At 47.0% G+C, this 14,964-nt stretch overlaps 1 protein-coding gene across 2 annotated transcripts; it reads right to left on the reverse strand.

Annotated features, from left to right (window-relative positions):
• Window positions 1-5,247: 5,247 nt before the first annotated feature.
• Window positions 5,248-8,085, reverse strand: rpe (ribulose-5-phosphate-3-epimerase). 2 transcript variants are annotated; one of them, XM_057027841.1, is made up of 6 exons: window positions 7,911-8,085; window positions 7,504-7,583; window positions 7,285-7,424; window positions 7,059-7,193; window positions 5,883-5,969; window positions 5,248-5,799 (listed from the first exon to the last, which is right to left on the reverse strand). In XM_057027841.1, the coding sequence occupies exons 1-6, from the start codon at window positions 8,030-8,032 to the stop codon at window positions 5,677-5,679; spliced, it is 687 nt and encodes a 228-aa protein (XP_056883821.1). In that variant the 5' UTR covers window positions 8,033-8,085; the 3' UTR covers window positions 5,248-5,676. The 2 variants fall into 2 exon arrangements, with proteins under 2 accessions (XP_056883821.1, XP_056883831.1); XM_057027851.1 differs by lacking the exon at window positions 7,911-8,085 and adding an exon at window positions 7,699-7,840.
• Between the last annotated feature and the right edge of the window lie 6,879 nt (window positions 8,086-14,964).

Here is a 14,964-nt window from a genome sequence, read left to right on the forward strand (position 1 = left end):
GCAACGTTTCTGTGATCAAGGCCTTTGTCAGGCACAGCGTGTCAGGGGAAAGATGATTAAACAGCATACACCAACTCAGAGGAATCTTCAACAATGCAGGCGGCCGCCTCGGAGAGCGCTAGCGGTGGCTAGCAGAGCTAAGGGAGCTAACACTAGCACTAACTATGGGGAAGACGTGCAGCAATGGTGGGAATAACAAAGGAAAATGTTATTTTGTAAGAATTTTTGTCACGTGTCAGAGTTGCCGTGTCCTCCCAGGTCATTTTCAATTACAGCTAATTCCTTAAGAATGGAAGTTAAATTGTCTTCACTTGACATCCAACCATCATCTTCTGCCGCTTTGTTCCTTAACAGCGTCGTGGCCTCGCTGGACATCAAGCCACAACATTTAGGATGTTGTTCGGCCCAGATGTCACTGATGACGCGGTCATCAGAATGCTTCTAAAGTTTGGAATATAAGTGCTTTTCAGCCAGACCAAGATTAGAAAGCGTCAACAGCTCCTCCAGAGAAGAGTGGCATGCTGTGATTTTAGAGGAGCACACCCTGCAGACGCAGCAGCACCGTTCACTCACACCAGTAAATATAAAAATGACGGCCTCAGATGAGGAGCGCGTGCGTGTGGCCGCTCAGACAGATGGAGCTGTCCGAGGTTGACAGCAGCGGTTGCGTATCTGCTCAGAACATGCGTTTCCATCGACCAGCACATCCTAATGCGCAGCCTTTTCATTTTTTATCATCTGAGCTGCAGGAGCGGCTGGATGGCTGCGCTTCAGAAGCACCGATGCTGCTCACGGCTCCCGACTCGCACTTGTTTTAGATTTGAGTCAGAAAGTCGAGGAAACTCGGATGTTCCGTCTGTTTTAAAGGCCCCTTTTGTGACCCGATTTAGGCGTCGCTTCGCTGCAATAACCTTCGACCTTTCTGTTTCTTCCCCACTCGTGGTGGAAAAACTAGCATGATCCACCTTTAACCTTGAGCTGGGGGTTAACGGCTGCTGGCTGCACAGTTCAGACTTTTGACCTCAGCGTCTCAGAAACATTAGCGCTCACACACTCAGCCTGTTGCTGCGTGTGATGGTGTTGATCTGCGTGGGAGTGGATCAGCGTGTCACCGGAGGAGCGACACAACCACCGTTCTCCTGTCTCTGCAACACGGCTTTTCTCTGTTCGCATCACACTCGGAGAGGATCTGCGTCTCACCGGAGCGCGTGTGCGTGCGCGCGTCTGCGACATGTGCACATTTCCGCCTGATCGAGCTCGGTGGGCGTCTGCGGAGGCGCCTGTTCGTCAGCATCATCCTGCTCATCATTCACTCGTGTCGATGACCGTGAACGTTTAAGTCGTGTTTTATCCAAAGCAGGTAAACACGAGAAGGTCAGTTGATTTTGGGGCGGAGCCACATTGATTCTGCTGATGTCACAACTTCTCTGGATTCGAAAGCTTCGTCTTTCTGTGTCTCCTGTCCCCCCCACAGGTGGAAGGTGTTTTGCATAAAAGTAAGCCATTAACACTCACAAATCCATAGTCCTTGCCGAGGACGCCGAGGCCCGAGGGCTCGCACGGACAGAGAGACGCACAGCGCATAACGATCCAGAGCAGCACGCCGGTGCTCAGGCAAATAGATTATGATTTATTATCGGCGTGAGGGGAATATTAAGAAGAGGACATCTCATCTGTGGCCCCGTCTGTGGTCGATGCGTCACAAAATGGTCGATAATCACAGGTTTAAATTCAGCAGAAAGCCGGTGTGGATGTCGCTGCCGACTTACACACTTCATGCTTTTCTTTTCTATTCTGGGTGGGGACATACGGAGGGACAGAACGAACAGCTTGTGGAACGAGTCTGGCCTTCGGAGGGACGCGCACAGCTTGTTGCGCTCACCTTTGTGCAGCACTGCGTCTGCGCGCTGTGACTCACGGTGGCGTTAGTGAGTCAATGAGAACAGCAGGAAACCTTGTTAGGACTCGATTTGTAGCGCGCAGCGACCAAGCAGCGCGACACTTTCCTCCCGTCTGAAAGGAACGCCGCACCAGCTGGAGGAGAGCAGAGCAGATGAAGGCGCACAGCGGCGCTCGGCCCTCCGGTCAGGGGAGATCGGTCTGAACCCAGCTGGATTAACGTGAATCGATGGTGCCTTCAGGAGCTGCCGAGGCTGTTAAAGAGCTGGTGGTTACGTAAATCTGTCGCTCAAATGTGGCACAAAACACACAAGACACCCGCTGACATCCAAGTAACAAAAACAGAGGCTCCCCCGCCATTCATTATGGATGAAAGACATGCAGACACTTACAAACACAACACAATATTCTCAGGGAATCCATAATTGATAAACATTCAAATTGTGTGTATTTCCTGTGCCTTAGATGGAGCAAACTGATGCCGAGCTTTCCACAGAAATGCAGGAGTCCCCTGGGAAGGCACCATTTAGTCTGAGTGAAAGCCTGGCGTTTCAGAGCCAAACCAGACATCCTGGAGTTGTTTTCTATAAAATTCCGGCGTCGTGCTGAAAAGGCTGACATTGGTGTAATGCTCACTGTTGACGGGGGATACTGGGAGGGTTACGCAATATCTACTGCACAGATCCTGGTTATGGGCCGGACGCTCGTCACCCTGGTGAATCAGCTGGGATGTGAAAGTTGTTCTTCCCATTTTGTGGACTGATGCACCAATATTGATGAATGGTGGGGGGGGCTGTTGAATGGATCAGTATTTAAACAGTCCCAGTGAGAGAAAAAAGATACCAATATGACATCAAAAAAAACAACAACAGTGGAACCATCCTGACCCGGGAGCAGAGATATTAAATGATGAATGTGTACACAGGACCCCTCAGAAACGGTGTTAAGAGTTTAAAGTTTAAACCCTCAAATATCAGCTTCAATAGAGCAAAAGTCAGAGGGAATCAGAAGCATTGTGATCCCCCCCCCCGGTTCATTAGTCCCTGAAATACTCAACTCTGAGCGTGGGGGATGTTTGATCTAAGACGAACTGATCTCTCGTTTCCGTCGTCCTGAACACACCAGTTATGCAGCACTGAGGCATGAAAGAGATGAAAACCAGTAAAGGGGATCTTCTTTTAGATAAACCAGAGCAGAGGCATCAAGAGCAAACAGCTGCCCTGCACCCCCGTACTGGCCTGCACCCCCGTACTGCCCTGCACCCCCGTACTGGCCTGCACCCCCGTACTGGCCTCTGGGAATCAAGAGTTCGCTCTTCAGTCACGTGATTGAAATCACTGCAGGGCAAACGCCTCCTTTTTCCTCTTTTTAATTGTTAACACGGCTGCAAACAGTCGATACAGCCTCTCTGCATAAACGAAGGTGGTAGCAGCAGCGAGCTAATCAAGGACGTGCATCTTGTTCTCCGGCGGGACGCTGAGTAATTATGAATGAGACGGCGCCGCCACCGTCGGATCACTAATGTGCCTTTAGTGCTGAAGATAAGGGGCAAGAAAGATATCATTCCAGCACAGAATGATCCCTGAAAGGGGGAAGGGCGAGCGGGGAACGGGATTGGAACGCAATAAGGCGCAGCTGAAAGTGCAAGGGGAGAATGAAAGATGGCGGGGGTGGCGAGGGCGGGGGGCGGGGGGGGGGGGGGCTGATCTCCTGGGATAAAGGTGAGACAGAGCGTCGCGTTTTCCCATTCGCCGGTTTGATCCAAATGTCCAGTACTGCGAGTACGTCTTGTGCTGTGACCTCCGACCCCGCGGCCCTGACGTGCACGCCTTCCCCACTCCCGCTCTGACAGACGTCAGCGGCGTGGCGAGGAGGAGTCGCTCAGCCCGCCACCTTTTGTGCCTTCAAACAGCAGGTGACAGACCCTGCAGGTGCGGTTGTCATGGCAAAGAGGAGCGCGTGTGACTCGGGTGACATGTCAGAGCTCAGCGCCACACGTGAACTCCGCTGCTCGCTCGGCTCCCGGCCTCGACGCCTCGACGACCTGGGAAGAGCATCAACGAGCCGATCCCAGGACGAGACGCTCCGGACGGCGGGAAGAGAGTGGAGCGCGTGCTGGGTTCCAGCGAGGCGGGCTGACAAAACGCCTGTCGCGTTCCATTAAGACGGGAAACTGTCGCGGGAGGCTCCACCGTCGCCCGTGAACACGTGTTAACCTCCGGTGAGCATGAATGATGCCGCCGTCTGTTATTACACGGGAAAATACAGATTTTAGCCATCAATATTTCAACAGGTCTGCGCAAGACTCGAGCTGCCTCAACCGAGGGGGTGTGAGTGTGTGTGTGTGTGTGTGTGTGTGTGTGGTGTGTGTGTGTGTGTGTGCAGACTGAAGTGTGTCACAGATGATTCTTATTGACAGGAAGAGACAAAACCATGACAGATGCTGCAGCGCGTCTTTAGTCTTTCCGGCTGTTCTCTGGGGGAAAACAGGGTCCCAGATTCCCGTCGATGTCAGGAGGAGACGCCTGCTCAGAGATATAGAGCACATGTAGCTTCTATCTAGTCCCTCATCTTATGTGCTAATGAGGATTCCTGCTCAATTAATGCGATTTACTAATTTTTTTTAATCCTGTCCATGATTTATCTTCAAATTCGCCACCTAGGGGACGGAAAAGGAACATCGTGCAAACTTCACTGGTGGCTAAAGAAAAGCAAAAACCAGTGAAGTGACTTGAGATAAGTCACTAGTTTAGTGGCTCATCAAGCACCGGTTGTAAAGTTAATACATCTTTGCTTAAAAATGTATCTTTCCTCTTACTTTGTTTTGAACCGGTGTATATAGAGACATGTTCTTTCTTTTGCTTGTTTGAAAATGAATACAAGCTAATTTATAATTTTATGCAGGATGTTTTCATTAAAAACTGCAATGATCCAGCCAGTAAAGGGACTGAAGTTTGCCTTTTAAGTCACACGCTTCCTTTGTAAACTTCGATAAACTTGCAGAGGTTTGCCTGATGAATGACTATTGAATTCCACATCAGCAGCAGTTCATAACGGGCGGATGAACCGCAGCTTAGCATGAAAACCTTAGATGTTTAATTTAACATATTTCAGACGCCGTCACTAATGAACTCCAGCAAGGAACCTAAATCTGTTTACTGTGGAGCTGAAAAGGAGCTAAAGCAAGCGTCAACATTGTTGACTCAGCTCTGTCTGGGCGAGGAAATTCATTAGCGTTAATTATAGACCTGGTCTCAAGCCTGAAAAGAAGAAATAAAACACCCACTGATGGGCCCCGTTTCTTTTGGTGTCAAGATCATGACGAAAGGTTCAAGGATCTCTCCAATATTCAGCCGAGGTTTTTATTCTATAAAATCAGATTTGGACAGTTTTCAGCAGACGGCGCCCTTACGGCTCCACATTAGCTTGGAAATGGTCCGTTTCAGATAACCAACCGCCGGGGCGTCAAACATGCACTTCAAAACTGACCTGCAATGATGTGGCACCTGCTCCTTCAGCCATTTGAAATCCCGAAGTTATATTTCAAACAGTTGTGGGAACATATTTCAATGTTCTGGAATGTTTACAAATGTGACACCGGCAGCAGTTCAGCTCCTGATGTAAAACATCTGTCTCCGTTTTGAGAGGAGACGCGGATGATGGAGTTGGAAGGCTCTGTGGAGCCGGCGTGCCACCCCCCCCCACCCCTCCCCCACAGCACAACTGTCCTGCTGTCTGCTACATCAACAGGCAGGTAGGGAACCGGAGCCGATCACCTCAGCGGTCCAGGGATCGTTTCTGGATCGCATCGGCCACGGCGGTGCGAAGGAGGGTGATGACGGAGCGAGGGTCGTCGCTGCCTATCACAGCGCTGCCCGACACAATCATGTTGGCTCCGGCCTGGCGCGGAGAAGAAAAAATCCAATTTTAAACTACAAGAAGCGGAATAATCTATTTGCCCGACTCGTGTGGGAGTTTCTCACCTCTGCACACTTGTGAATGGTGTCAGGACCAACACCTCCGTCAACCTCAATGTCTAAAGAGGGAAACATACTCCTCAACCACCTGACCTGGGTCACACACAGAAACAAGAGAACAGTTGGCCAAAATCACACAGACAGAGAGAAGCAGGAAGAGAGCGTCTGTCCGGGTCAGGACCTGTTGGTCAGAGCTGGAGATGCTGAGACTCATCTTTATTCATTAATTATGCAACCGATTTTATGCTGTGGAATCTAGAGGACCCTCATAAAGTCCACTTTGTTGCTTCTTTAGTTCTGCATTTTCTGAGTAATAAAGGGGAAAATATCTCCACACCAGCAGGGGGCGACACTAACAATCACTCCTCTGTTTGCATTATTGCTTTCTCATGTTTAGATTTGCAAAAATTACACAGCCAACCAGACCGGCGTCTCTCCTCGCCTGATCGGCTCCGAGTGGGAACAGTTGATTGAAAAGCTGAGCTGGCTAACAGGTTCTGACACACAGCAAAGTGCAGAGACCTTCACATGACTGTTAGTTCCCCCTCCCCCATGAGTGATGCAGTGAACGCAGCAACTCAAGAGTCAACAAATACACTTGTCACACTAGCCAGTTTGCTGGTGTATTGCCAATAACTAGATAATAAAACTGACATGTTTCTTGTTTTGTGCCATTAAGCTGCAGCAACATATCACATCAGTGAGTTGTTTGTCCTCCACTCGGGCTTCCATCTGTCTCTGTGTCTCCAAATAACAAATGGAGCCAGTAAACAGCACAGAGCAGCTCCTTATCTACAACCTTTGCTACTGAGACCTAAGGAGACAATTTTTGGGAGTTGAAATCTGAAGTGTACTTTGGACTGTTGTGTGTGTAAAGGGCTGCGCTCCCCCTATTCTGGGCAAACAAGGTAGCGGCCCAAGGTAGCGGTAACTGAGCTGTGACTGTGACTGAGCCGCGTGTCTATTTCCTCCACTGAGATTCAAATACGAGGAAAAAATGTAACCGAACTAGAGAAGAGGTGGAGTGAAGACGTCTGTAAACATGAGCGCTGTTGCAACTCCTGTGGCAGCTGTGCAAAATCCAGCCAGGCGGCATCAAAAACAGCTGCTTTGTGTCAACAGCGGTGATGATTCGGTTCAGCACACGCAACCTCAAAGCAGCCCAGAGAATCCCAGCATTACCTTGGGCATCATGTCCTCCATGAACTTCTGTCCTCCAAAGCCAGGTTCCACAGTCATGACCAGGGCCATGTGGATTTGGTTCGCCCAGGGTGCAAGTTCTTCTACAGTGGTGTCAGGTTTTATGGCCAAGCCGACCTGCAGAGACACAGCGTGCCAAAAATGTACCCGCTTAAACCCATGGATTCACCCAACCTATTTATTTTATTACTCTTCTCTGTTTTGTTACCTTCATGCCACTCTCTTTAATCTCCTTGATGAGGTTTCCTGGGTTCGTGGTGGCCTCTAAGTGGAATGTGTACTGGTTGGCTCCTGCTGCAGCCATTGGCTTCACCCACTGCTCAGGCCGAGAAACCATCATGTGCATGTCTGCAACACAAAGACTCCAAAAATTAGGAGCAGCCTCAGACAACAAATGAGCTAATTAGATGTGTGGGTTGTGTCTAACCAAAGAACGGGTCTTCACCAAGCGAGTCCCTCAGGCATTTTACCATGGGATGGCCAAACGTGATGTTTGGAACGAAATGACTATAAAGGAAAAGAAAGCACATTGCATTAAAAGCTGTGCTGACGTCCAAGTTTTGCATCAATTATTTGCGTAATCTGTAGGCAAATTGCGTAAAGAACAGATGAACATGGTTACCTAAGCAAGCGAGCGGAAAGAAAAGGCTTTTCGAATTTAAGGCAAAACCAAACATATTTAATAGAGAGATTAATGTAGTTTATAAATACTCTCTCAACTTCAAGCAAGCTAGCTTAGCCCGCTTACATTGGCTAACTTCAGCTCTCACTGTACTTCCGGTATGGTTGATCGCAGTTAGCGTAGTAGCTTTAGGGGCTACCGAAAACACTGACCCGTCCATAACGTCGAGGTGCAGATAATCTGCCCCACACGCCATCATCCGCACACATTCGCTACCCAGACAGGACAGATCGCTGCTGAGGATGGACGGACCAATCTTCGCACTGTAAGCCATGTTGTCGCTGCCTGCATGCCACTTAGCTACTGAGTGAAGTTAAGCCACATCAGATAACTATTTCCGGTCAGGAATTTTCAAAATAAGGTCGGTAAGCGTTCGATAAAGAATAACACCCTGGGAGAATTAAAAGACTGATTATCTATTTAAACCAACCATAGTGAAAGACACTACATACGTGACTCTATGTTGTATTGCTTCGTGAACAGTCCCACTAAATAACGTTCTTTTTAACTAAATAACTAGTCTATTATTTTCATTACAACCGCGATATTTTCATTTGAAAGCAAAATATACTTCCGTCGTTTCATAAGTGCCAGTACGTAACTACCTCGGTTTTTACTTTTTAAACAGTACCAAATATAGACACTAGATGGCGCAAATCACGTATGGATAATGCCCTATACCCCCATAGGGTGGCTTTTTGTACCGAAGAGGCAAATCTAGTCTGCCATCAATTCTATGCAATTATAATTACACAGAGCATTCGGGATTGGCAATACATATACTGTATTACTCTGTCATGCTACTTTTACAACAAACTACTACTACAACCAATAATAAAAAAAATTACCATCATAATAATAACATTTGTTCCTTATTTATATCTACAGAGTGATTTATTTAGCGTGTACTTCACATTGAACACACCCCTCTTAAATTCTGTGAATGCTTGTAAGATGAATGTGCAAGTTGTTATGATTAATAAGAAGCAGATGGTTAAGGGTTCCTGCCGCTCCTGCAGCCCAAGAGCCACACTTCTGTACCGTGACCTGCCAAACGTAATGTGACATTTATGAGTTTCAACAACGTTTTGCATCACTGCAGCAGGGACGGAAACATTGGTAGTTCGACCTACTGTGGCACGCCACACAATGATATATATGAGTTCTGAGTGAGGTTGAGGGACCTTAATTTGAAAAACACTTCAGTCTCAAAGGAAGGCGATAAAAAATGGGGTTTGACAGTACTGCGTAGCTGTGCGCGTTTGGATTTTAAAGCTTTGTCAGTGTGTCCAGGGCGCGTCCGCTGGAGAAAGGATTTTATATGCTGTAATCAAAACATTATTCAGAGCAAAAGGAACAGTCTGGAGTGGTTAGAGTGTGATTCCACAGAGGTCACCCTCACAGTTGATGCATTGCACCATCCTGCTGTGATATTGGTGTAAAGTGTCAAAGATGAGTCACTGTATTTCCCAGCAGCTGCCACTGTGACACATTTTCCAGCATAGCTGCAAACAGCGGACACATATTTCAGCCGAAGTCAGAGTTCTGTTTACTGGACGCCATTAAGGAAACCTTTTTCTGCTTCAGTGGAGGAAGGATAAGAATGTCTCTTTCAGCAGAGCTGGGCTGGAGACGATTTTTTTTTCTTTCGATTATGAAAGTCATAAACAAATCCGTTGCACAAGCTCTAAATCTTTCCCTCTAATGACATCACATCTTCCAGGTGCTAAAGCATGGCTCCCTTCAGCTTTCCTGACAAATCTGATGATGATAAAGGGGAGCTGCCTGTGTTGTTCATGTTGTGTGACCTGGTTCTGATCAGCGTGTGCTCGTTTACATGCATTCCTGCACCTCAGCCGTCTGTGAGGGAAATGAAAAATGCCAATAAAGCCCTTTGCATCCTGTGAAATATGGTTATTTTCATATTTATAGTTTCCTTCAACTTGATGAATGGGATTGTTTATATTTCCAGTCTGTGTTTTTACCTTCAAATTAGTATTTTAATTGGTTTACAGTTAGTATTCATATTTATTTGGTGAATGGCTTTGAGTTCTGTCCCTTAAAAGTACCCCATGATCAGATGTGCAGTAAAAATCTTTGCACTGTGTCTGTAGCAGAGGTCATTCCAAGCACATCCACTAGTTACTGACCAGCGAGTTCAGGAGGGAAACGCTGTTTGATTAGATATAAGCAAGAATTCCCGCATGCTTTAAGTGCTCTTCAAGATGTTTCGTCCTATAGTTTGCGACCTGCAGCTCTGGAGCGGGCCGGGCTGATGTGACCTTTGATCCTTGCAGCAGTGGACAGGAACAGGAATGGAGACGGAGCCTCTCCGGGTTTTTTGTTATTTTTCCAGAACATCAGTGGGTTATTAAAGACTTGGTGTAAGTCCAAACTTTTCAAGTATTATCTTGATTGAAACCTTCCTCCCACTTCCCTCCAGCAGTTGACTCGGGCCTCCTGAGCAAACAGAGCGGCGATAAACCCGCTTTCTTGTGACGGTCGGAAGGAGATGGCGGAGCGTGCGGCTCTGCGTTCACTCCCTTCCTGGACTTTATGTCACCGCAGTGGAGCTACGTCAGGAAAATAGGGAAGAGGCCTTCATCAGGTGAGCCCTGCGTCCAGCTTGGGTTCCTCATTAGTGTCAGAATAAAGGATATCCTGAGCGATGGGTGGGGGGGGGTTAGTAACTATGGACTTCACATCCTGGAAAGTAGAGACAAGAAGGAAACACATGTATCTTGTCAGTGTTTGGAAGCAATAAAGCAGAAGCTGTCATCTTTAAGTGTTCAGTGTTTTGCACGTCAGCATATAAATAAAGTTTTAAATCCGCCCTTTAACATCAGCTGGTTCCTGCTGCACGTCTGCGTTTGCTGCTGCCAGAGGAATCAGAGGCCACATTCTCCTGATGAGACCTCGACGTTCGGCGTCCCGACCGTGGCAGTAATGGCCTCCGACCCCCCCATCTGCGCTCATACGGTCGGAGAAGTCGCTTCAATCAAAGGGAAAATGAAAACATGCGGTCATGGAAGATTAAAACGTGGAATTATCCAGGAGGAATTATTACCAGAAGTCTGCTGAGGAAATTTATGGGAGCACAGGCTTACCTCCTGACTTCATTAGGGAAAACATCTGATCCGCCTGGTTTAATCTTTAATATTTATATATTGTACAAGCTGGGGGTGGAGGGTGGGGGTGGGGGGGGTGAAGGCTTCAATATTTTCTCACGATAGGGTTGCTTATAAAAGCAGGAAATCGACTTCAACTAAAATTGCCTCTGAGATCAAACAGAGCTGTTTTAATCTTCCTGCAGGAGCATTTATTGAAGTTGTGCCTCGAGAGTGGAGGGTTATGAAGAACACAGCAGTCCCTGAGTGACGGCCCGCCAGCCTGGTGTGATCTCACTCATGTGATCCACTCAGTTCAGGAGGACGCTCAGGGTTTACCTATGAGCACGCGCTCAGTCTGACTTCCTCTCCTGCTGAGGTCAAGCGCTCCCCAGTGAACCGCCATCCTCCCTTTTTAGTGGGATTGAGTCGAACAGCTGTCAATCAAAGATCTTCGCAGGACAACAGCTGCCGTTGGCGCGGCCATCCCAGGGAAGTGATCGGAACACCTGGACCTCACTGCTGATGGTGAACAGAAGACGGCACGTCAATGCGAGTTAGCGAATGTGCATAAAGAGCAAAGACAACGCCATTTTTTTTTTTAAATAAAAAAGGTTCGGAAAATTGTCCAAACCTATCGGTTTATTTTGTGAAGCACATTTCAGACAGATGAGTCACTTGGATAGATTTTTAAGAGCATGTTGTAGGACCACGATCTACATTAAAAATGATTTTATAATTCTACATTGAATAGATTTTACTGCCCTAACCTATATATTTATTATGTCATCGCTTTTTAATTTGAGGCATAATAGGTGGTGTAAAGACCCCAAAAGAGCATAAACCAACATCAAATGTTCCTCAGATTTTCTGGATTTGAACTCACCCAGTTAAGAAAACATCTATTAAAGATTCTGATCAAGTCATCTGTGAGTTCATGTGGTCATGAGACCAAATCTGTGAACTAACTGATGTAAACATGAGGAAATTATTGTTGTTTCAGTTGTGTCACGGTGGGATTCTGACCCCCACATCTCCTATTTTGAGCTCATGGACTTGAACGTTTGATGTTTTATTACTGAAACTATTTCAACCAATCTCAAAGTGCGTTTTATACGGACGGGACTCCTGAGCTCCTGAAATGTTGCGTTCTGTTCGGCCTTTAACTATCCTCTGTGTTTCCTGCAGTATAGCAGACAAATATTGACTTTGCTGCTGTGTTTTTGTTTAGCACGAGGACATTTGGAGTCCATGTTGCTTATTCCTTTGAGGAGTTCTCTGGACGATGGCCAGCACACAGCAGCTAATAAAGCTCTCATTTGGGTTGTGTGGAGTTCTGCATTTAGGGAAAATATGAGGCTACAGGAGACACGGTGTTGTAGAAAAACACTCAAGACCTGAAAAAGCTGAGCTTTATGGAGTTCAACAGTATGTGGAGCAGAGTTCAGAGCTGAAGATCAGGGTTTAATGGGCCCTCTGCCAAAACACGTCACTCTTCGTTCCATCAACAGGAATGGAAGCACAATGGGGAGTTTGCACCATATGGAGAGGCAAAATCCACATAAACCTTTTTATTACTCTTTTTTAATGCAGAAGCCTTCTGAGAGATAAATGCTGGCTGCCTGGGAGGAGCATCCTGAGAGAACGTTTAAGCATCAAACAGCTCTGCGTTGCTCTGCAGCCATGACGGGGTGTTCCCTGGGTGGGGTGTGTAAGGTCCACTGCTGGAAAAACAAAAGATGCACGCAGCTCATCGGGGTGGGATTCCCTTGAGTATAACAGACACAGTCCTGTGCTCATTAGTTCCACTAACCTTGAACCTTTTCTATGACAGCTTTGATTTAGATGTTTCTCAGAGCTGCCAGATAAACACCAGCTTCTTCTGGAAGAGCTCACAGTTAGAGTCAGGCTCTTAAAGTGTTGCAGATGTCTCTCAAAAGTTAATACCGAGTGAGACTCTGTAGTTGCATAACATCTATGAGCGCATTACGCTGCAACAGTCATCAAAATTAAAGTGGATTTTTTTCCGTTTAGTCACCCTTTAGATCACAGAACGTTCTGGAGACTCATGAAAAAGAGCCTAAGTCAAACTTGGGGGAGGAGAGGAGAGGAGAGGAGAGGAGAGGAGGGGAGAGGAGAGGAGAGGAGAGGAGAGGAGAGGAGAGGAGAGGAGAGGAGAGGAGAGGAGAGGAGAGGAGAGGAGAGGAGAGGAGAGGAGAGGAGAGGTACCATCGGTGTATGAAAACATTTGTTCTTCTTTCCTGTGTTTTTCCACGGATTAACCTTCCACTATTCCCCGTCACCCGACCGCTTCCCTCACTGAACTTCTCCCAGTCTGAACATTAACGTTCCTGCCTCATGTTTGGACCTTGATGAGAGTTTGATTGATGCGTGCTGCCTGTTGCAGGTCGTGTCAGCAGGACGCTCCTGCATTCTTTAACCATCAGCTGATTGTTTCTCTTCTCTGCCACAGTCGGCTCGTGTTCCTTCATGCAGGATCAAGCAGGGGCATAGAGTCCGTTTATCCCTGCTTGAACTTCCTGCATCCTAATGGAATGAACTTTGGAAGGGGAAAAAAACAGTTTGGGAGGGGACAAAAATGTTTGCTGACTTACAAGGAAGAAGATTAAGAGGAGTATTTTTTCATTCGTATTGAAGTTGTTAGCACGTTAGCGTCCCCCAAGTCTTCAGAGACCACACACGCTCTGTGATGACAGAGCTCATTGCTGCAGAAATAACTTTTACAACCTGTATACAACCAACTAAAAGGAAAAAAAGTGACTGAAGATATTCGCTGAGACGTAAGAACAGAGGAAGGAGCGTAACCAGTGAGATCAGCCCTGTGACCTGGGTTCATCGCTACTTGTCACCAGCTCATGTTCATCTCTCTTGTGCATTCCAGCGGTATTAGGACACTCGTGGACGTCGGGCAGGAATTTCCACTGGCGTGCTCTGTTTTCTCTGTGTCCCTGCCCTCCGTCTGGAGGTGAAGGAAAGTTCAACCACTAAATCTGGATTCTGGGGGGGGAAGAAAAGGCATCTGGGTCTGAACAGACAGCCATCCTCCGCACGTTGACACATTCTTTTGACAGTTTCTTTAATTTCTTAGGAAAGAAAAAGCAAAGTTTGCACGCGGCGCCGTGAGCGCATGGGCTGGTTTCACAGCCTCCCGAAGCCTTTGTAACACAGACAGATGTGATGTTCAACAAACCCCTGAGAACAAAGAGGAACGGGATAAATACTGCGGTGATTATGGTCCAAACCGAGGGGGATATCGCTTTACCGGGAGACAAAACACTAGAGGAAGCCCTGAACAGGATCTTCTGAGAATATCAAAAATGTCAACGACTTGGCAGAAGCTCTGTTCTGTAAAGAGCAGCTTGGTGCCATCAGGGGCCAATTTTCATCATCCAGAGCTGCAAACGGAGCTGACCTGTGAAATATCAGCAGGAAATAGAAGTTCAGGCTTCCTGAATCATTCCAGGCTGTGGCATCACGCCTGGATGTTGCTGCAGGTTAGAGGCAGGTTTGTTTGGCTCCCAGTAGAAGAGACACATTCAAAGATGCCAAAATATTTCACTTCCTCCTGAATTGAAGATGTTTCCTTTTTTCCTCCCTGAATTTTCTTTCTTTTGACATTGTTTATAGGTCATTTCTGATCCTGCAGTAGTGAAAAGGTTTTTTTTAATGCTTGTCAATCATCAAAATCTCACATTCTAAGGCCCTCTGTCAAACCTGCGTGTTTGGTGGTCTCTAGCTCCTGTTTGCCTGCAATTGTGTCCATTTATTGCTGTATATTTGACTTTATCTCACCCAGGATGCTGCCCTTGGTTACCTCCACAGTATTTTACTGCTCTGTCCACGCCTACATGGCATCGCTTTTGTCACCACAGAATTTAGCCTAGGTGATATTTATAGATACAAGTGTCAGTCTGACACACGCTGGAATATCCAAGAAGCAAATATGAAACGGGGATGCAACCCAGCAACAGTGCACACACCATAAACTGTGAGTGACATTTATATGATTACTGCTTATTTGTGAAGTACTCAAGCTTCGAATTTGTAGTTTTCTCTAGGCGAAACTTGCCAATATGTT

The sequence above is a fragment of the Takifugu flavidus genome, chromosome 1 (genome assembly GCF_003711565.1).
Source record: "Takifugu flavidus isolate HTHZ2018 chromosome 1, ASM371156v2, whole genome shotgun sequence".
NCBI lineage: Eukaryota > Metazoa > Chordata > Actinopteri > Tetraodontiformes > Tetraodontidae > Takifugu > Takifugu flavidus.

Coding starts and splice junctions, on each gene's coding strand:
- rpe (XM_057027841.1), bottom strand. CDS start 8,032: ATGGCTTACAGTGCGAAGATTGGTCCGTCCATCCTCAGCAGCGATCTG. Junction 7,584..7,910: donor CACCTCGACGTTATGGACGG/GTCAGTGTTTTC, acceptor TTTCCTTTATAG/TCATTTCGTTCCAAACATCA. Junction 5,800..5,882: donor CCATTCACAAGTGTGCAGAG/GTGAGAAACTCC, acceptor TCTCCGCGCCAG/GCCGGAGCCAACATGATTGT.